The sequence below is a fragment of the Callospermophilus lateralis genome, chromosome 14, assembly GCF_048772815.1.
Source record: "Callospermophilus lateralis isolate mCalLat2 chromosome 14, mCalLat2.hap1, whole genome shotgun sequence".
Classification (NCBI taxonomy): domain Eukaryota; kingdom Metazoa; phylum Chordata; class Mammalia; order Rodentia; family Sciuridae; genus Callospermophilus; species Callospermophilus lateralis.
In genome coordinates, this window is record NC_135318.1 from 61,788,881 (window position 1) to 61,810,226 (window position 21,346).

General features: G+C 50.9%; 1 protein-coding gene across 1 annotated transcript in view; it reads left to right on the forward strand.

Annotated features, from left to right (window-relative positions):
* The first annotated feature begins 2,876 nt into the window (after positions 1–2,876).
* Tet3 (tet methylcytosine dioxygenase 3) overlaps positions 2,877–21,346 on the forward strand; it is a 99,440-nt gene continuing 80,970 nt past the window's right edge. The window contains exons 1-3 of the mRNA XM_076832663.2: positions 2,877–2,953; positions 3,738–4,476; positions 17,968–18,024. Of these exons, the coding sequence (XP_076688778.1) occupies positions 4,174–4,476; positions 17,968–18,024 (360 nt within the window). The 5' untranslated portion in view covers positions 2,877–2,953; positions 3,738–4,173. The remainder of the gene's footprint in view (positions 2,954–3,737; positions 4,477–17,967; positions 18,025–21,346) is intronic.

Below are 21,346 nucleotides of genomic sequence, written 5' to 3' on the forward strand. Positions count from 1 at the left end.
GGTGGGACTCTGGAATTTGTGAGAGAAGCTGGAGGTATCATGAAAGAATTGGCATTTATGCACAGACCTGCAGTACTTGTGGGAATTTGGCAGGTGGATGTAGGAAGGATTTTCCCCAAGCAGAAAGAATAAGCAATAGGACTGCCCAAGGGTGAGGTTCCAGGGGCAGTGACTAGGAAGCTTGCATAATCAAGCTCTCCAGCGCAGCCTGGTTTCTCCCACCTCTCTAGTGGCTAGTCTGTGTCTCCTCTGCTGTTCCTTGTGACCTGATGCTCTCCAGGCCTGGTCCTGGAGACCTTTCCTTCTGTTCTCCATGTTCACTTCCCTATGAGCTCCTTCATACCTGAGGCCTCACTTACTCCTTGCTCATGAATAGAGTCCATGTCTGTCTCCAGTCGGGGCCTCATCTCACACAGATGTCCCCAGGCATATTTCCTCCTATACTGTCCCAGTGAATGGAACCAGCATCCACTTACCTAACTTATTCTGAGGGCTTTATGAAATGACCTTCTCATAAGTTACTGGTGGAGAGTAAACTGGTCCAATATTTTGCTGGTGCTATTTATAAGGCAGAAAATAGGAGGAAAGATGCTTGGCTCACATTTTTGAGTACACAAAATCCTGGCTGAGTGAGCTTGGACAAGTTACTTCTATTTTTAATCTGTAAAATGGGTCTGAGAATACCTACCTCACATCGTTGTTCTATGGATTAAACAATAATAATTGTCATTTATTGGGCCCTATGTTAAGTACTTCTCTCAGGTTGTGAGTACCTAGGTCAAGGAAACACTGTTAAAAAGTACTGAGCCCAGTCTAGAACCTAGAGTTCTCTGGTTCTTAAACCATCCTCACCTCATTGTCACACTATCTTTCCAGAGATTTTATACCAAATAGGAAAATATATATGATATAATGTTAAGTGAAAAGGGGACCATAAATTGCATAATCAGTATGAGTACAACTATGTTAGGGGAAAAAAAGACAGAGAAACTAAGCCACAACTAGAAAAGGCTAGCAGGAAATATAGCAGATCATTAAATACTGTTGTACTGGGGTGATTTAAAAAAAAAAACTTGTAACTTCCTATACTTTCCACATTTTCTTTAATATTTAAAACACTAACAATTTATTACATTGAAAGCTACAAGCCTACAACTTTCCATGTTTGAAAATAACACTCTAGTGGCATTTCCTCTCAATTCTAGTCTTACTTCCCTGAACAGAAACTCTTTGGTCTTTCCAAAGGCCATGCATGGTAGGAAATAGGTATTTCAACCATGTTCATAAACCACCTGACAGCTGACAACCTAGCCACTGGAGCCAGCTGTCAAAATCAGGCCTGTGAGAGGGAAGTTCCAGACAGAATGGGGGCCGCTTCTACCGCCTAGGGCTTTCTGGATAGCGCTACTTAAGATCTGTTACTTTTTTTTCCCTTCTAAATAGCCAGCCGAATGCTCTTTTTCCAGTTCTGACTGAGTAGTTCGCTTCAGCGGGCGGGGACCGCTGCAAGGTACCTGGCTTGGTGAGCACCGCCCAAACTGGTCAGGCTAGTCCGCTCCGTGGCTGTTTCTGCCAGGACTTGCCCGTGTGTGTGTGTGTGTGTGTGTGTGTGTGTGTGTGTGTGTGTGTTAGAGACCCACCCTTCTCCACAGCAACCCAGGTAGGTGGAAGGCAGCTGCGGGCACCAGTCTGGCAGTCAGGCCAGATGGGTGGAGCTGAATTAATCTAACCTGGAATTTCAACTTGGCCTGCACAACAGGTGAGGGGAAGAAAGCAGCAGACAGAATGGTTAGTTTGGCAACTTGGAAGTATTCTTGCCGCTTTGCCCCTTACCCCCTACGTGGAACATAGCCCAGGGTGACTTTTTAAAGTGTTTGCTCCAGGTTTTAGGGCTTGGTCGCTCCAAGGTCTCTCGGAGGCTAACCAAGCCCCTCCTGAACCCTGTCCTCCTCTGTTACCCTCCGCGACGCGCCCGTTCCCCCTCCTCTGGGAGGCAGGGCGGGGGTATCGGATTAGTCTTTGTTTTCGACGCGAAAGAGCCGAGCGCCGCTTGGGGGAGGCTTGCGATGGCAGGGCCCTGGGTCCGCCTCGGTTGTGACCCCCGCGAGGGTGCTCCGCAGCCGGTCCACGGCCTCTGCCTTCGGGCACCCTCTTCTTGCCGCCCGGGCTGACTCGGTACGCAAACGCGCGATGTCCCCTATTGTCCTGCCTCGGAATGAGAGAGGCAGCCGGGGAAAAGGGGGTCAGTCTGGTCCACAGCTCAGGGTTCACAGGGGCGCTGAGTCTGTCCCGGACCTCTCGAGCCAATAGGGAGTGGCAGGAAGTGGGGACACCAAGGCCCGTTCGGTTGAGGGCCTAGGTTGGGAGGTCCGCGTGCCCCACCCCGCCTCATCAGCCTCGGCAGTAGTACCGCCGGAGGGCAGGAGCGGTCAGTCCGAGGGGGACGGCCGAGTACCGGGAGGGCCGGCCAAGGCGCTGGGGAGGTGCTGCAGGTGCAAAGAAGCGGCGGCCGGGCCCGGCCCTGCCCCCACCCGCTCGCCGCCTGCCCTCTCCCATTCCTCTCCTCCGCGGGAACTCCCCTCTCGCGCGGCCCCGGGCCCGGCGGCGGGGGCGGCGGCGGGCCCGGCGGGGCTCGGCGGGGCCGCACGTGCGCGCCCTCCCGGGCGGGGGAGTCCCCGGGCGAGCACGTGCCGCGGCGCGCGGGGGGCGGGGAGTCCCGCGGACGCCTTCATTGCTGCTGCTGCTGCCGCCGCGGCCGCCGCTGCCTCTTCCTTCCTCCTGCGCCGTCTCCTCCTCGGCCCGGGCGGGGGGCTCCGCGCGTCGAGCGCTGCCGGGCCGGGCGCTTCGGGAGGCGGACGCCCCAGGCGGCGGCGGCGGCCGCGACGGTGGTGGCGGTGGCGCGGCCCGAGAAACTTTGCCCCTTTGTGCGCTCCGCCCCGGAGGCGGCGGGCAGGTCGGTGCAGTCGGTGCCTTTCCGGCTCCGGGGTGGGGGAGGGGAGGCGTGGGGGACCGACCCGGGGGGGAGGGGACGGCCCGGGACCAGCGGGAGGGCCGCTACTTTGTTGCGGGGGTGCTGCGGGTCACAGTGTAGCTGAGCCGGGTGGGGGCGGCGGGGCGGGGGCTGCGGAGCCGCCGGAGCCCAGCGGTCGAGGCCCCAGAACAAAGGAGCCCGAGCGGCGGCGCGCGCGCAGCCCGGCCCGCGCCCCGAGCGCGCCCCCCTCCCCGCGCCCCCTCGGCTGCGCGGGCCACCCTCCCCCTTGGGGCCAGGCTTTGGCCGCAGGCGCGGCGGCCGGCGCGGGCTACCCGCGGGCGCGCCCCCACCTCCAGGCCGCTTCCGTGCAGGGGGCGCTGGGCAGCTTGGAGGAACCAGGCTCTCAGCAAACTTTATTTTGAAAGCTTTGCTCCCTTGGGGAGGGCCCTGTGGCCTCCGGTGAGGGGGTGTGGGGGAATTTTGGTGAAACTCTCACAAGCCCGCGGGGGGAGGGGTTCAGAGGACAACTTTCTCAGAAATCCCACCTTGACCACCCCCTTTAAATTCGTCGTCCAGGCACCCCCAGTCCCCGGTCTGGCCAAAGGCCACATCCCTGGTGCGTCCTGCCTAAGGTTCTGGGCAGGACTTCATTTGAGCAAGCCCCTCTCTTCCCCCATTTTCTCTCTTCCCAGAAGCAGGAAGAGGTAACACGTGAAAGTTGTCCATGAGCCCTGAGTGATGCGCTTCCCCTTTCTGTCTCTTTCAGGCAGCGCAGCAATCTCCATCATCCTGATCCCGGAGGAGAAATACCCGAAGGAGACACCTCACACTGCTGTCCCACCACACACCCATCTGCTCACCTCATGCCCGGGTCCTGGGTGGGTGAGGGTGAAGGACCCACCCAGCCAAGATGATCCCTTCCCTGGGGACTGCTGCTGCTGTCCTCCCCCAGATCCTGGGCCCCAGCAGGTGGGAGAGTGGCCCCAGAAGGAACCCTGTCAGACTGCTGCAGAGGAGGTGAAGAGGGCTTGAGAAGAGGCACCCATCCCAGAGACGGAAGCTCCTTGTCTTCACTCTTGTAGACTTCTTCACTGTTTTAGGAGAGAAGAACCAGTTGGTGGCCTTTGCAGGAAGCAGAAAACTGGACTGTAGTTCTGCTCCGCACCTATGCCCCCACCTCTGGCAGCATCAGCACCAGCGTCATGAGCCAATTTCAGGTGCCCCTGGCGGTTCAGCCGGACCTGCCAGGCCTTTATGACTTTCCTCAGGGCCAGGTGATGGTAGGGGGTTTCCAGGGGCCTGGGCTGCCCTTGGCCGGGAGTGAGGCCCAGCTGCGATCTGGTGGAGATGGGCGAAAGAAAAGGAAACGGTGTGGTACTTGCGAGCCCTGCCGGAGACTGGAAAACTGTGGGGCTTGCACCAGCTGCACCAACCGCCGCACCCACCAGATCTGCAAACTCCGCAAGTGTGAGGTGCTAAAGAAAAAAGTGGGGCTTCTCAAGGAGGTAAGCTGGACCGTGCTAGGCTCCTCATCCCTTCTTTGGGAGTGTTATAATCATGAGGATCTTGTTAATGATTTGCCCAGTTAAGCCCATTCTCCCAGTTCCCGTCTCTTGGTCCAATTTTGAGTGGGGCCATGAATAGGAGCTTAACTGAGGTTGGAAGCCAGAGTGGCCTCCTTTGCAGGGCTGGGAGTTTGATATGGGAGTAACTGAATCGAAGAGGGTGCGTTGGAACCCTCATCTATGTTTGCATTTAATATAGGTCGGTGATGTCTAGCTTTATCTCCAGAAGTTTCTTGTCCTGCTTGAAGCTTCATGTGTTGTATTTCTAGGTCCCATTAAGTTCTGGGTGATGTGGGCAGTGATGGGTGCCAAGTGAGGGATAAAGACTTATGGATTTGGAAAGAAAGCTGTAGAGTGACAGAGTGGTTTTATGCTACCCTGATGGAGTGGAATGTTTCTTTCCCTAAATCTTTTCTTGGGTGCCATCATTTTTCTCAGACAGCAAGAGAGCCATTTGAAACTGTTTGGGAATTTAATGGAAAGCGCATGATTTGGGTTCCCCTGTGGTACTGAGTACTTTTTGAGATCAAAAACTATTTTTTAATCTGTGTTTTCAGGACCTGCCACAGTAGTACCTTGACAGGTAGTAGGCACCCAGATACTAATTCATGAATGAATGAAGTACTTTTGAACCACTCTCAACCCCAAGAAGTAGTACTCCCTTTTTGGGGGGTAGGGGGATAGAGGAGTGAGGTTGATATTGGGATGAGAGCAACCAGGGTGAGGGTTGGGGGAGAAATGGAGGGGCAGTGACCCTGCATTGCTGTCTTTCCCTTCCATTCTGGCAGTGGCCTGCCGGTTCAAGGTTGGTGGCAGTCTCAACAGCAGAGAGTTGGCAGAAGTAGAGAGTAGCGAAGTTGAGCAGCTTAGGCGGAGCGATGTAGCGGCTGAGGTCGCTCCAGGCAGCGGAACTGGCGCTGGACAGAGACACAGGCCTGCGCTGTCTGTGGGGCTCCCCCAGCTCTGCCACTGATCTGTCCAAGGGTCCAGACAACTTAGGTCTCTCAGGACATTTCTTCTCCTTGTGGAGGAGTTGTACCTCATGGCTTTTGAAGCTCCCCAGCTGTGTGCTCCTGAGGGTTGGGCACCTGTGGCTGTGATGGGCTGGCAGTTCACATAGGGATTTCCCTGACCGCTGAGAGCAGAGCTGAACTGCAAACTGGTAGGGCTGTGGTCCCGTGGATAGGAAGAAGGATCCAAGTGTTGGGGGCAGAAAAGTGGATGTTGCTGGGATGTTTCTATCACTTCTTACCTTCCCTCGTCCGTTCGCTGTGGATCCTGTATGTCAAGACCAGGGACCACAGACTCAGTGCCCTATTTACTCTGTCTCTAGTTAAAACAGACATCTGGATCACATCTGCAGTTCCCCCACCCTAGCCTGGGAGCCAATGTCCAGCCCCTTTATATTGCTGGGTTTTGGGGGATTAACATCCTGCTGGTCTGTTTCCTTGCAGGTAATTTTTGAAAGTGGGCAGGATCAGGTATAGGCTTCATTTCTGGGAATGAGATTTGGTGTTTTGGTGTGAGAAGAACTTGCCCACTGTACTTTGTAAAACTTGATTCCTTCACTTCCTTCTGATGTTCATTTCCTTCCCCACACCCCTGTATCTCATTCTGTTCCTCCTAGTAGCAAACCCAATGGTTTAGCTTAGCTTTGTGGGCTTGATGTTCTTGGAACCAGTGGCCCTTGTGAATGATGTTAAGTGCTGCTTTTGGCAACATGGGGGCATACCTGAGTGAAAGGGTCTGGGAATGAGGCCAGGGCCGTGTCTTCCTTATGTGTAAGCTGCTGGCCGAGGCTGCAGGGTGGTCATGGTAAAGATACTGTGGCTCTGGGTCAGTTGAGGCTCAGAGACGACCGTGTTGAGAGACATCTAGGCCCTGTGGACATTGCTGGTTGAGCCCCCAGGGTCTGGTAAACTGTGGCTTGATGGCCTGTGGAATTCCAGAACAGAGGGTCCACATGCTTGTTTGTGGATCAGTGCTGTCCCACAATGGCGTTCTCCTAGGTTCTGGAGAAACAGTGGGCACAATGGAGTGACTTTTTTTGTTAAAGCTAACTTTCTTTGACTTAAAGAGCAGTACTTTGTTCCAAGGATAGGTCCTTTCTGCTTTTGATATTCAAAAACATGCTTGCTTTTATGGAGGTTTAGATTTTTTTTTTTAAGCTGTCTTTGCTTAGTAAAACAAAGTGGTGTAACCAGGGTCTTTTTTTTTTTTTATATTTATATAGTTTTTATTGGTCTGTGAAGGCTGAAGGCCTGAGAACTACTATCCAGGCAACACTGTATTTAATGGGCATATCTCTGGCACAGACACAGAGCTGAGATGTGCCAGAGAGACTCTGCCTGAGCAAAGTGTTTAGCAGCCCCAAGGGACTGCTGGGACGTTAACCATTAGATTTTAGCAGGACAAAGCAGAAGGAACATGTTCCAGGACTGGGGTGGTTGTTTTGCCCGTGACTCTTCAGATGGGGCAGGACCCAGGAACCTCAGAAATTAGACCATCTACTCATATCTCTGCTTGCTGGTATTTCCTCCTGTTAGAGTTGTGTCACTCCCTTGGGCACCCTTTCCTTACTTCATCCTGATTCCATTTCTCCCAGCTGCTTTTCGGGCTTCCTTTGAGCTGTCTGCTGACAGCTGCTTTGTATCATCCTGTAAGGGAAGAAGATTATCTTGGGTTTTCTGTCTGTCTGCCCTACTCCTCATCCTTTGTCCTAGTTGGATTTGAGGAGGAAGCTAGGAATCCCTCAACTCAGAAAAGTAGTTCCTCATTTAAGACTAGAGGATGCAGGGCTGGGATTGTAGCTCAGTTGTAGAGCTCTTGCCTAGCATGTATGAGGCACTGGGTTTGATTCTCAGCACTGCATATAAATAAACAAATTAAATAAAGGTCCATCAAGACTACAGGATACTTCCCAGGGGCAGGTGGTTACTTCTCTGGGTCCTAACATGAGGTTGGGGCAGGTTGGCAGCAGCTGTAGGGTATCATACCTGAAGGGGTTCATTTTTGTACCTCTTGTTGCCTGGAGGATGACCCAACACATTTTTTCACTCTGTAAGCCAAAATCCTTCCTAGTTCTGGGAAGGATTAAGATCCTTGACAGAAGCTGTTTGACTCACGTTCTTCTTGACTGAGAGGTGACTTGGCACAACAAAAACGGCTGATTAAAAAAGTAGGATTTGGTGGGAGTAGAGGCACAGTAGGGCTCATAGTAGGGCAACAGGGTTAATCTCTTGAGCATCAGTTTTCTTAACTGTAAAATTGGGTTAACCCGTCTTTTCAGGGTTGTTGTGAGAATTAAATGAGATGCATAAACATGCATAGTGTCTGGCACATAGTAGGTAATCAGTGCCCCATGACAAAACATTCCTAGAATGTGTAGAAAAGACTCTTTTTGCGTAAACAACTGTGCATTAGTCTGACTTGTAAACATGCAATACAAATTAAATGTTTATTTCAAGACATTCTCTAGCTTGCCCAAAGAACTATGATGCAGAACCTTGGGGCCAGGCATCAGGGTGGGAGGCAGCATACCAGGAGCAAGAAGCCACCATGGTCCTGGGCCTGACTGAAAAATTGCCCATGGGTGAGGAAAGTAAAGACCTGATCGTGTAGGAGAATGACCCTTTATGGGGGAAAAAATCGGCATAGAATATATGCATCAGGTTGGAGACATGACTGAGTATTATGGTTGAAAATTAGATAAATGAAAAGGTGGATGGTTTGAAAACCCTTTCTAGCCCTCTGCCAAGTTGATTTCATGGCTGAAACACATCTTTCTGCTAGGGTCTTTCAATATCAGAACACCTGATGAATTCTTGCCCAGGTAACTCTTTCTTCCTGAAGATAGAGGATGTGAGGAAGGGGGCTCTCAGCAGTAAAGGGGGAATTGATCTATAAGGAGGAAGTGATGAGACCCTTTAGAAAAAGGGACCACATCTTGGCATTTGTGAGGCCTGAGAAAAGTTGACCTAAGACTTTGTCTTTCAACTGCAAGCAGAGGTGAGTGAAAGAAGACCAAAAGACTGGTGAAAAGCCCAGTTTTTCAGAGATTTTGGAAATTAAATGTGTTTAATGTTAATTTTTTATAGTTCTAGAAGAGGTTATTTGAAAGGTGGTTTGTGAGACTTCAGAAAGTGAAGTGGTGAACTATGGGAGTCCCCATGGTTCTTTAGGAAGCAGCCCAGACAAGCTAAGTTCTGGATTTTGACAAAGAAGACATGGTGTCTCTGGCCAGCTTTTTGACAAATCAAAGGTCCATTGTTTGACATGTCATGCTGAAGGGAGGTCACTGATATAATTGCCCTGCTCCACTATGTATATCAGGGTTTCCACACTGGGATCATGGGGAGGACAAAACAGTGCCTGGGACCCACCCCACAGGGATTCTGACTTAACTAGTCTGAGGTGGACTGATAGGTCTGGGGCTCTTTGGGTGTATCTGATGTGTGGTTAGCATGTAGACTCTGATGCAGATGAAAGACTGAGGTGACGGGCTGCTGCCTGGACTCTGCTAACTGCAGATTGAGTTCTAGGCCCTCCTGAGTGGTTGACACCTTCACTCTCATCTCGCTGCTCAATAGACCCATCAGCATCACCTGGGAGTTTGTTAGAAATGCAAAATCTCTGGCCCTGTCCCAGACTTTCTGAATCAGAATATGTACTTCGACCAGATTCCCAGGTAAGAATTTGAGGGGCTAGTCTGCAGTGCTTCTGTGATTAGAAGGAATGGGACATAGAGAAGGGGGCACAAATAAGTCATGAACAGGCAAAGAATTCCAGTGGCTAACCAGGATACGAAGGATGACCCAACACATTTCTTCACTCTGTAAGCCAAAAAATGTAAGAAGTCATGAGATTTACTCCTTGTTTATTCTTGTTCTTTTGGAGTTCTAGTGTTTCTGGTCTAGTAGATTATCGGTGCCTTTAAGAATGTGTGTTCTGAGAACATGTTTGCCACTCGGCAACCTGATTCAGGACATTGGTGCCCCCACAAGAGTAAAGATAGTGGTGCTTATGCAAAGGAGGAATGTGTCCATGGAATCTTGGACCTCTTAGAAGGATATGCAGGCTTATGAAGCAGAAGGGGGTGAGTGTGTGTCTGTTTCACAAGAAGTAGGTAATACGTGTGTTAGAGCCACAAGTGGGCCCTGGTAGTGAGGGTGCAGCTATTAAATTGATAGAACAAGAGGTTAGGGTGATTGGGGCAGCCTGAACAATGACATTTAATTAAGATAATGCAAAGTCCTGCATTCCTTTTTTAAAATGAAAAGAAACCTTGCTATCTAGCATGTAGAAAGAGCTGAAGTTTTGTAAGGAATGTTGAGCGGTCACATGCAGAACAATTGAAGGAAACAGAGCTGTGCAGCTTGCAGATGAGAAACGCCGACCAGGGCTCGTCTTGTGTGGAAGAGGGAATTGGTGTCTTCACATGGGAGAGTACGGACAACTTTGGTCAGTGGGCAAAAATTATAAGCAGGCCAACTGAACCCATGTTAGAAAAAAGAATGTCTAACATTTACAGCTATTCCTACACTGAAGAGCTGGCCCTGAGAGGCACTGTTTCATGTGTCTGGATAGGGGCTAGGTGCTGATTGGTGGGGATGTTATGAGGACATCCTCTGTCAGGTGGGGGCTTCCTGGTGGGTTCTTGATAGGACTATGTAAAGTATATTCCTTAGACATCTGTGTTGTAGCACTTTTGGTCAAGTTCTAGACTTACTTATTTTTGTAGTGCCAAAGATCAGATTCCAGTTTTAGACTTAATCTTAGAGCTAGAGCTAGCCTCAGACCTGGGTTGGGGTATCAGCCAACTGTTATGTGAATGTATAGGGGTATGTTTTCTTAGGGGAGAAGGTCCATGGTTTTTAGAAGATTCTCAAGAATATTCATGAGCTCTCCAGATTTAAAAAGCATGCTATACCTGAGCTGTCCAGTTTGATAGCCATAAGCTACAAGTGGCCATTTTAATTTAATTTAATTTAATTTAATAGCTCTATCACTTTGTCTTTAAAATACCTGATAGCCACATGTGGCTAGTGGTTCACTATTGGATAGTGCAGATAAAGAATGTTCCTATTGGGCTGAGGCTGTAGCTCAGTGGCAGAGCACTTGCCTAGCATGTGTGAGGCACTGGGTTTGATCCTCAGCACCAAAAAAATAAATAAATAAAAATAAATAAATAAATAAATAAAATAAAGGCATGCTGTACATCTACAATTGTAAAAAAAATTAAAAAAAAAGAATATTCCTATCATTGCAGGAAAGGTCTGTTGGACATATGATATCCTTTGTGGTCCCAAAGCATCTTTCTAGGTTGGGGGACTAGCTCTCTGGGTTGGCTGCTCTTTGATGGATTTTTTTTTTTTTTTTCCTGGTTTAGGATCATGGCCTCCATTCCAGGTAAGTGGTGAGGTCTGTGGTAACCCATGGGTAACCCACCACAAAGCTCATACTTCTTGAAGGTGTGGCCATGTTTTACTTACCTGTTATGGGGAGGGAAATAATAGTGGGAGTGTGGTGTGGCTCCCACACAACTCCCTAGTGGGGAAAATGAGTTCTTTCTACCCATAATTCTGATCAGCAGCTCCAGTGAACCTTGTTCTTATGGACTTCTAGTACCAAATGTATTTCTTCATGGGTCCTACCCAGAATTGTCCCTATGTCTTGTTTTTTCTCATTTAAGAGAAGGCAGTGTGGTGACTTGGTGGGCCAGAACATCATGTGCATGGTCTTAGGATTTGTTACCAATTCCACCCATTCCCCACAGCACTTCTTGACATCTGCCTTGTGGAATGCTGGTAGGAAGCTCAGAGATGAGGTTGGCAAAGAAAAGACACCCCATTCATCTTGCTCTTAAGCTCACTGTAGCCTAGTTGGCTGTTCTGGAAAAGTCCTTAGGGTTGCTGTGGTCCTCTGCCCATGTGCATCTATGCAGAACCAAGGCTGTTGCCGTGCCTGGAGTACAAAGATCCCTTGGTGGCCTTGTCTCTTGTCATTTGAATAAGAAATTTGATGACCTAAGTTTTTAGTAATCACTGAGGGAGGGGTAAAAAGACAGCCAGCAACCCAGTGTGGGATAACTGGCTCATCTTCAGGTGACCACAGGTCTTAGGGTTGCTTGATTGTTTCATGTTACCTTAGTTACCTCTGGGCCTCTGTAGTCCAGCAGGCTGGACACTCTTGATGACTGTTCCTGCAAGGTTGTCTCTGACTTGTACAATTTCTAACTCTATCTTCTCCCATCTGCCCTAAACCCATCTGGGAATTGGTGGACAAATAATAATTCTTTCCCTGCTATTAGAGTAGGAACTCTAAATTCTCAGAATAGGATGGGAATTTTCTTGGGATAGCATTGTTTTGGGGGACATTGGCCAGACTGCAGATGACTCTATAGCCTCCTGCTCCTCTTAATTACTGCTAGGGGCAGCCTCAGGAAGGGAGCATGTGGAAACTGGGTCAGAACTGGTGAGAGTTGGGTGTAGTGGTACATACCTGTACTTGGGAGGCTGAGGCAAGAGAGTCCCAAGTTTGAGGTCAGCCTGGGCAACTGCATGAGATTCCGTCTCAAATGAGAGTGGGGCTGGGGATGTAGATCAGTGGTAGAATACCCCTGGGTTCAACCTAGGTTTAATACGGGGGGAAAAAAGAGTGACAAAGTACTGGACTAGATAAAGTCTGTTCCACTTCTGAGCCATCCTTATGAGGAGGATATTTGAATTGTTCTTTCCTGTCTTTGTCTTATTTTTCATTCATCTGACCTTTCAGGGTAAGCTCTGGGTGTCCCAGTTCCCCCAGTGTTGCTGTGGATGATTCTGGATTCTGAAGCTGTAGAAGAGAGAGGGATGGCAGACTCTTACTGTGAAGGCCAGGGCCACTCTGTATTGTGTTCAGGCTGCAGGATTGGGTGGAAGGCGGTAAGGGTCTTGCGGGGCAAGGGGAAGAGAGCTGGTGCTAGGAGGAGATACACCTCCTTCAAATGTTTTTTGGATCCCCGGACCTTCAGTGTCCCTTGTACTGAAAGAGGGCATAATCTCCTTCTGATGTCTCTTCTGTTTCCAGAAGCAGGGTGTTATCTGCTTTGACCCGTAGACATTCAAGCTGCGTTCCCAGCCCCATTCAGCTAATGTTGCTGGGGACTTGGTGTGGGCAGGGTTGTGCGCTGAACCTGAGCTCTGAGTGAAACGGAGGCAGCGTTAACTATGTCCTTAATGAGCCTGTGGTCTGGGGAGGGAGAGGAGCATGAAAACAAATAATTATAGCACATTCTGGTAGGCCTATGAGGGAGAGATGCCTTGAAAGCAGAAACCAGCCTTAGTTACCTCTGGGCCTCTGTAGTCCAGCTGGCAAGGGAAGGAACATAGCCTGAGAGTTTCACTGTAGCCATGTGTGACATGTGAGGAGGGCAGAGTCTCCTCTCCCCAACCTTGCACATGTAGAAGTGCTGTTAAGAGTGCTCGTGGCTGGTGGCAGGGGTGTGGAAGATGCAGGCAGGCCACTGAGCACACCCAAGGGTGTTCATGGATCTTTGATGTGAGAGGTTAATGCTTTGTGTTAATTCCTCTTGGAAATCTTCCTCCGGGGCTGCCCCAGGTTTCTAAACTATTCAGCATTTGTGTCCTGTCTTCTCTATAGTGACATATATTCCCTTGTTACTTGATTGGGTTCTGGAACATTTGGTGGCCCAAAATTGTTAAATTTGGGGTGAGGAGACCCTGTTGAGATTCATAGGATATAAAACCTTCTCACAAGCACCCAGGAGGGCATGTGGGGTGCAGGCAGAGTGGTGAGTGCTGCCTGTCAGAGGCTCTGTGTGTGTTCTACTTGTTGGTGGAGAAGTGAGAGAGTGAGTTGTTGACTGCCTCTTGCTGGCTTCTGCTGGTCATCACTGGGTACCTTAGTTCAGTCTGGTTCTGCTGCATCTCCAGGAGGGGCATCTTTTTTCTTCTGTTGTTGCTCCTGCTCCTCAGCTTCCTCCTCTTTGCAATTGCCGTTGACACAGACTTCCGCTGCCAAAGCTAATTGTGAGGCCTGATCAGTGAATGAAGGCAAAGGCAGTTCCCATGACAACCACAAAGAGTTTCAAATATAGGGGATGATGTGTGTGTGATGGGCTGCAATTACTTGGGTGGAAATTGATGCGTGGACACCGGGGACTTCAAACATAGGCTCTGAAGGTGGAGGGGGTGTTAGGTTTCTTTGGCAGGATCCTTTGTGTGATGGAGAGGGAAGGAGGTCACAGACTTCCCTCACAGTCAATTCTAAGTGCCTTTAGCGTGTACAATGGTGGGCAAAGCCCCACAGGGGCTTTGGAGAGGCATGACTCCAGTCATTCTGTTTGGGGACACAGGACACATATACAGAAAGGCAAATTCCAAGTGCCAGATGAGAAATGTTAGAAGTGCTGTCAGCTGGCAGAGGCTGGGGTAATTAGAGAAAGCTTCCTGGAGGAAGTGGGGCTTGAACTGAGTTCTGAAGTGAAGCCCAAAGGAGAGTGACCTCATTTAGGATAGCCATGGCACAAGAGAAGCCTGTCATCCTGTATCCTCTAGTGGCTCTAGAAGAGGTAGGTGGACTTGAAAAGCTTAGAGCTACTTGTAGTAGCTTTGACTGTGCTTTTGCAAATGAAGAAATAGCAAAATCCCTGCTTAGATGTTTTCTAGCTGTGACCTTGGCAAGGTGCTTAGCCTTTCTGTATCCCAGTTTCTCCTTCTGTAAAATGGGCATGAATAATTACTGTTTCATTGATTTGTTTTGACGCTTAAATAAGATGCTGTCTGTTGTGCCCCAGGTGTGGGGCATTGCATGGGTTGGTGCTTGTTTGCTGTTCTTGCATATTCCCCAAGAATGTGTGTCTGGATCTTTCCACTTTCCTTGGTCTTAATCTGTGTGGGGTCTGCCTTGGGGTATCCATGTTTCAGAGGTTTTCATTGTGTGTCCTGAAAATTGTTGAACTATTACACTTCTCCCCAGTGGGGAGGATCGTGGCCCACTTCTCTTGCTGAGAGCCCAGTGGGTTGTGATGGAAGGTGGGGAAGGGACCCTCTGCCCTAGGCACAGGGGTTCCAAGTACCGCTAAGTTGGTCACTGTGAAGATCCAGATGTATTAAGAGGAGAACATAGAGATGGGAGGAGGATTATGTGGGGAGTGTCTCAGCTAGAGGCAGAGCTGCCCCAGCCTGTGCCTCTGTGACTCCCTCCACTGCTGGCATTCCAGATACCTCGGAAGGAGGAAGGAAACCAGGGTGGGATGAGGATGGAAGCAGGTAGACTGCCTTGGGGCTCCTTTGGGGTAATTGAGGGCAGGATAGAGAATTGCACTTGGTAGGGCTGACTTAGCAGGGGGAGAGGGGTTTGAACAGGAAGTGTGGAAACTTGGCTCCTGCAGGCTGGTGAGGAAGATGTATGCTGGCTGAACAAGTCAAACTCTGCTCTGGTTCAGTTATGGCAGGTCCTGCCCTCCCAGGAGAGCAAATGTGCCCCCCAGATCTTTGGAGACCTCAGAGAGAAGGCTGACCAGGAGAGGGGCCTCCCCATCTCAATGCCCAGCCCCTGCCTCTCTAACCTCCCATGCAGAAACTCGGCTCAGCACATTCCAGCTCTGTGCAGAGCCTAGTAAAGTGGGGAAGACAGGGCCCCCGCCCACGTGAGGAGGACTGCCATGTAAATAAATAACTGTACTTGGTTGTGGTTGGTGCCTACAAGAGGCAGTACACTGCTCTGTGAGGACCCGGCAGGAGCCAGTGATGCTCATAGAGGCTTGCTGATTGAGAAACTGGCAGAGGGGAGGCACTGTTTGGATTAAGCCCTGTATCACATTAGCTTTCCCGGATCCAGACGGGAGGGCAATCCAGGCAGAAGGAGAGTCATCAGGAAGTCTATGAAGCATGAAAAAATTACTATTCTCAGATCTGCAGCGTAAGGGGAAGTGGTCAGTTCAAGAGTTCTATTCCTCTTCCTCTCTGTAGGGTTGGTGGGGCTTTTGTTTTTGCATGTGTGTGTATGTGTGTATGTGTGTGTGTGTGAGAGAGAGAGAGAGCGAGAGCGAGCGAGCACGCGCGAGCGAGCATGCATGAGCGAATTGGAATAAGAAAGGGCTGAGTTTGAATTCCAACCTACCATTCACCAGCTGTTTTGACAGGCAAGTAACTAAGTATCTCTAAGTCCTTCCATTCCTGGGAAGAGACAAGGTTGTGTGTGGAGTAAGTCAAATGAGATGATCCTACAGTGTGGTTGGCACAGGTCCTGGTATGTAGCAAGGCCTTGATAAACTGTGGCAGCAACAATATTAATTGATACTGACCAAGCAGTGTTAGTTTCTCTCATCCAGTAGCAGACTGTATGTGTGGTAGGAGCATGGGCCAAGGGCTTTGGGGAGGGTAGAAGAGGGACTCCATTTAACCAGGTTAAAGTAAGAGTTGACAGGTATGCCTGTCAACAGGTAAAGCCCAGTTTTCCATTCAGTATCATAGCTTGGGACATGGTTTCTTACCTTGCTTTGTCACTGGCCTCCCTTCTTGCCCTGGGAGAAGCCCAATAGGACTGCCCTTTGTCCCCTAGGGAAAGCAATATGGGTCTTGGTGTTTCCTGGAGTCTCCTTACCAGGGGTCAGCTTTGCTCTTTCTCTTAAGATAGCTTTTCCTGTTCTGGGTATCCCCTTGGGGCCCCAGGGAGGGGCAGCAATTAGGCATCTGTGATGGAGTGGGTAATAGAACGAATCACTGATCAGGGGCCCTCACACATCCTAACTAGTCCTATGAGTCATATCTCTTCTCTGGCCTTGGCTTATTCATCTGTGAGAATAAGAAGTAGCATCCAGTGAGCTCTTCCAGAAATGAAGAGTGCTGGTAGCTAGCAGCCTCCACAGCCTGACAGGCAGTGTGCTGCGTGCGTTTCTCCACGGGAGCCCCTGCAACTGTGTGAAGGTAGCTGCTAATTCCATTTTACAGATGAGCAAAGTGAGGCCAAGAGAGGTAAGTTACCACCAGCTAGGTAGTGATGGAACAGGGTACCGGAATGTGTGAGAGTTGGAAGATCTGGAGTGTTCAGCTACAGGGAGGGGATGGGGTAGAGAAGGATATGCTCCGGGATGCAGGTAATTGAATCCAGGAGGGACTGCAGGGTCTTTCTCTCTCTTTTCTTTTCTTACCTTTCCTCCCTGCCCTTCAGTTTCCTGGCTGTCACCTTCTCTCGTCTGCCTCCTCCCGGAGCTGGGAGAACCTGACGTCAGGATGTTTGGGGGGCATCTCCTGCAGCTTTTTCAAAAGAAGAGAAACCATGGTGGGGTCGGGTATGTTCAGGCATCAGCAGGAGTGATCCCAGAATAAGGTGTTTGAATGTTCCTGGAGGGCACAGCTGACTTGGTAAGGCTTGAGGCACAGGCAATGGGGGCTCCCCAAAACAGCCTGTTTTCCGATGTAGGCGCTGGAGGGGGAAAGACTGGAACTGCAGAATGATTAAGGATATGGTCTTTAGAGTGCAACAGACCTGGCCTGGTGTCCCAGCTCTGCTGTGTCCTAGCTGTGTCATCTTGGCTAAGTTACTTCTCTGGTCTTGCCTTGTTTCCTCATTTGCAAAACGGGGTAAAGGTTCGTGCAGCCCCTGGCTTTTCCTTCTGGGCTATTTATTGTGCCTCATGCTCTAGTGTCCTGCTACCACCAGGATGAGGCCGCTAGAGGGGTGAGGATCGGAATCCCACTGGCGTCTGCTCTATCCCAGATGCAGTCTGTCATCTTTGACCCTGGAGGAGCAGAAATTCGCCTTCTGCGAATTACCTTAGGGGTGCCCTCAGGAATAAGCAGGGGGTGCCCCGGGATCCCCAGCCTGCCGAGGGAGCCGCGACAGGCCTGGGAAGCAGCCCTGGCGGCGCAGCAGCACCCTCGGTGGCGGCCCCCGCCTCCTGGCTGGGCAGGTCCACCGGCGGGGGCAGGGCCGACTGAGGGATTGGCTGGCGCGCGCGCCGCCCCCTCGCACACCAACCTCGCGGCGGGGAGGGGAGCGCAGCCGGCAGCTGGCCGCCGCCTCCTCTGCAGTGCCTCCCTCCGTGCGCTCCCTCCGGCGGGGATAATGGGAGGCCCGGCGGCGGCCAATGCACCAGAGGAGGCCCGCCGAGGTAGAGCGCGCAGGGCCAGGAGGGACAGGCAGGCCGAACACTGGCAGGGGGGGCAGTGTCCTCTTGGGTCTCAGGAAGGTTCAAAAAGGAGAAATGAAAACAAAAACACACTGGAAAGGCGAATGAGCCCATCCGCACGGGTCTGGGCGGCAGCTGGAGGCAGGAAGATGGTCCCTGTTAGCCTTTCTTCCCAGGCCCCTTCCTCTTCCCCTCCCTCCTTCCCCTTCAGTGTGGAGCGGGGGTTCTGTAAGAAGGACTTTGCTTCTTTTTCTGATACCCGCCTGGCTCATCAGTCTCTCTGGCTTCTTTTGCAGGTGGAAATAAAGGCTGGTGAAGGAGCCGGGCAGTGGGCACAAGGGACAGCTGTCAAGGTACCTTGTGTGTCTGTGTGTGTGTCTGTGTGTGTGTGTGGTGGGGGTGATGTGTTTGGATTGGATAAAAATAAAGGGTCTCCTCTGGTGATCCCTTAATCTCCCACTGTGTGTGTAGCAGCAGCTGAGGGGGAGGGGCGGCAGGAGTGTGGGCGGCCAATGAATTCTCAGGCCTGTGTGGGTTTTGTTTGGATTCTTTTGCTTTCTCAGCTGGATGGTTTGGGTGCAGTTGGGGTTTGGTTTGTTGAACTGTTTTTTTTTTTTTTTTTTTTTTTCTTTTTTTCTTTCTTTTTAAGACATGCAACCCACTCCCCACCCCTGTCTCTGAAAATCTCTCGAGAATGTCCCTGGCACTGTTGGTTAGCATCCAATCTGCAGAAATCCCTGGGGGTGGGGGGGTGAGGGTAAGGGGGAGGGGGAATTGCACTCCTGAATCTGAAGCTGATAGGGTGTCATTAGTCATGCTGCTGTCACCATGGAGATGGCTGTAGAGGAGAGGAGGTGGTGGGGGTGAGGATATTTTGGGTAGGGTGGGGGCTGATGCAACATTATGACTGGGAAGCCAGCAGGCATTGCTGCTACTCTGTGCAGCTTGGTGTCTGGGAGATTGGGAAGGGAACTGTTTTCAGGTGTGTGGGAAGCAGAGAAAGGGGACTGAGTTGCTCCAGGAGGTTGTCTGAGGGTGGGGGCTGGGGTATTTGGGACAAGCAAGTGGAGATTCTCATAAAGTATCTGTTATTACTAGGAAACCATGGATAAGCCTCCCAGGTTGGCAAGGACCAGATGAGTTAGGTTTCCTTGGGCTTTGCCCCTGTTTTCAGGGCTGGGGACCCTCCATGAGTTTGGGATTACTCAGCAGTATCCTCTGCTGGCTAAGGACAGAGAAAACGGGAGGAGGCAGCTTGAAGTGGCTGCCTTTCAAGACCTGAGAGACTGGGAAGGTGTGTGGGGACAGGTGGGCAGGGGCAGGCCAGTGGGACTTTTCCTAGCAGGGAGGAATCTGGGGGAGCCTGGCTGCTTAGATAGTAGGTGGGTGAGCTGCTAGTGTCCCTGTATGCTCTTAGTCTCTCCTCTCTGGAAATCCTCCTCCTGCTTCCTGTGAAAACTGTGGGAAGCTCTGCGGAGGTGCTGGAAGTGGCACCCTGCCACCTTGCTGCCTGGGTGGGGACATTGGCAGGGAGGGGCTCTGCTTCTCCACGTGGGATGGGGGCTTTGGAGCAAGGTTACAGGGTGGATCAGGAGGCCAGGGTGGTTCCTTGGCTTTGTCCCAAGGAACTTGATTCAAGGAAGTGCTTGTGGGAGGGCATGGATTTTTGCTTTTGGAGCAGCTTCTAGGAGAAGAAGAGCCAGGTGGCATTTGCTTCTCTGGGGAGCTGGCATGTCTTGGTGAGACTGGGAGTAGTGGGCGATTACCTGGATTGAGACTGTGGGAGGCCCCTAGGAAAGCAGAGGGTAGTGTGTACTGGAGATAGTGTGGGTGCAGAGGAGAGAGCTGTGAGCTCACCTCAGCTCACACTGGCTCTTACTCTGCCTCTTCTCTGGAGCAGAATCCCCAGGTTCCTCCTCTGCTTCCTTACTGGCTGCCCGCTGCTGACTAGAGGAGTTGTAGTCACGCATGTGCTATTGCAGGGCTGCGGGCACTGAGATCATGGAGTAGACCTGTTCTGCCCACCCCCAGCCTGGGGAAAACAGGGCAAGGAGATGGGGACAGATGGAATCAGAGGGAGAAGCTCCCTCCTCCCTCTGTATCTCCAGCTTTGTCAGCAGAGCTTCTCTTTCTACTGGGAGAAAGGACGGCTGACAGGTCTGTTTACTCCCCAAAGCATCCCTCCTGCCTGCTGTACTGATGGCTCTCTCTGGCAGACCTACTTCCCTTCCACTGTTTCCCAGTGTGCTCTCCAGTTCTCCTGCCCGCATTCTGCTGACCTGTGATGAGGTCAGTTTTCTGCAAACCTGCTGGAAGCTCTCAGCCTAATACTCCAACCCTTCATGTTGTGGTCATGTGGCAGGGGCAATTTGAAAATGCAGAGGAAACCCTCCAAACAAGTCTTCCCCCTTCCCTCCTCTCAGTAGAGGCTGAGCTGACTGTGTTCTGACAGCTTGGAGGTTATGTTTGTTCTTGTTTTTGTTGTTGAACTGTCTGTCTGAGAATCATAACTTCCTCTTAGGATGACACTGCCAAAGGCCCTCAGGTTTGAGCCCCCTGTTCTTGGTTCCATCTTAACTCCATATAGGGTTTTCTCAGGTGGCCAGTCGTGGTGTGGCTGGATGAGACAGTTTTGCCAAATCTTCTTTTATCATCAGGTCATGGCAGAAGAACTGGTGTGTGAACTTGTCTGAGAACAGGTCAAGATGCTGAGACATAGGATAGAGGGAGTGCCATAGTCTGCATTTCCATGGGATGGGTGCAGGAGGGTAAGCCCCATTGGTGAATGGTGTCCAACAGCCAGAGGAAATCTGAACATCTGTGTGTTGTCTTGTCAGGGTTTTAGAGAATATTGTGATGTATAAGTGTACATAGAGGCACAGAGCTGAGCTTCATGAACACAGTTGTCATTTTTCTGTTTAGTTTATTCCATGTCTCCCCACGATATCCCAAGAAACATACCATAGCGCACACTGTTGTTACCTCCTCCCGCTTGGCAGCTTGGACAGGAGCAAGTGCCCAGTGCTGAGAGCACTAGGCAGCCCTGCTTTTGGGCTCCCACGCGGCTCCCACGCTCTGCCCCATGGGAACACTCCACTGGCTAGGGATGTCTGGAAACTATTTTGGGACTGTGCCCAGGATCTCTGCCTTCTGTCTTTCCTTTTGACCACTGCAGAAATGCCCTCGTCAAGAATCTGATCCTTGGCTTTTTATGCACTGAGAGTCACTCTTGCTAGTTCTTTCTTGCTTGTTCTTCCAGCCTTTTGTGAGGGACCAGGAGCAGCCCCTCCTCTCCAAGCTGAACTTGGAGATATGGAAGCAGGTGAGCCTGACAGGCTAAAGCAGGAAAGGAACCAAGAGTTGAGTTAGAGGATGGAGGGAGAGAGGAGTTCCCTGTGTATGATAAGAACTGGAGTTAAACCCTAGAGTTGAGCTCCATCTTCTTGGTGACCCCAACTTTTGTTGAATGTCATCAAGGAAATGGGAGAGTGCTTGTCAAGATAGACAGGAGAGTGAGCTGAAGGGAGAGCCTTCCTGTCCACAGTGGTGCAGGGGTCCTGGGGCTGTATGCAGAGACCACCATAATGGCTACACAGCCCTCTTACTACATGAGGAGGGACCTGGGTGCTGGGCTCCCTCCAGCTGTAGTTGGACATTTCTGCTAGAAATGGGCTT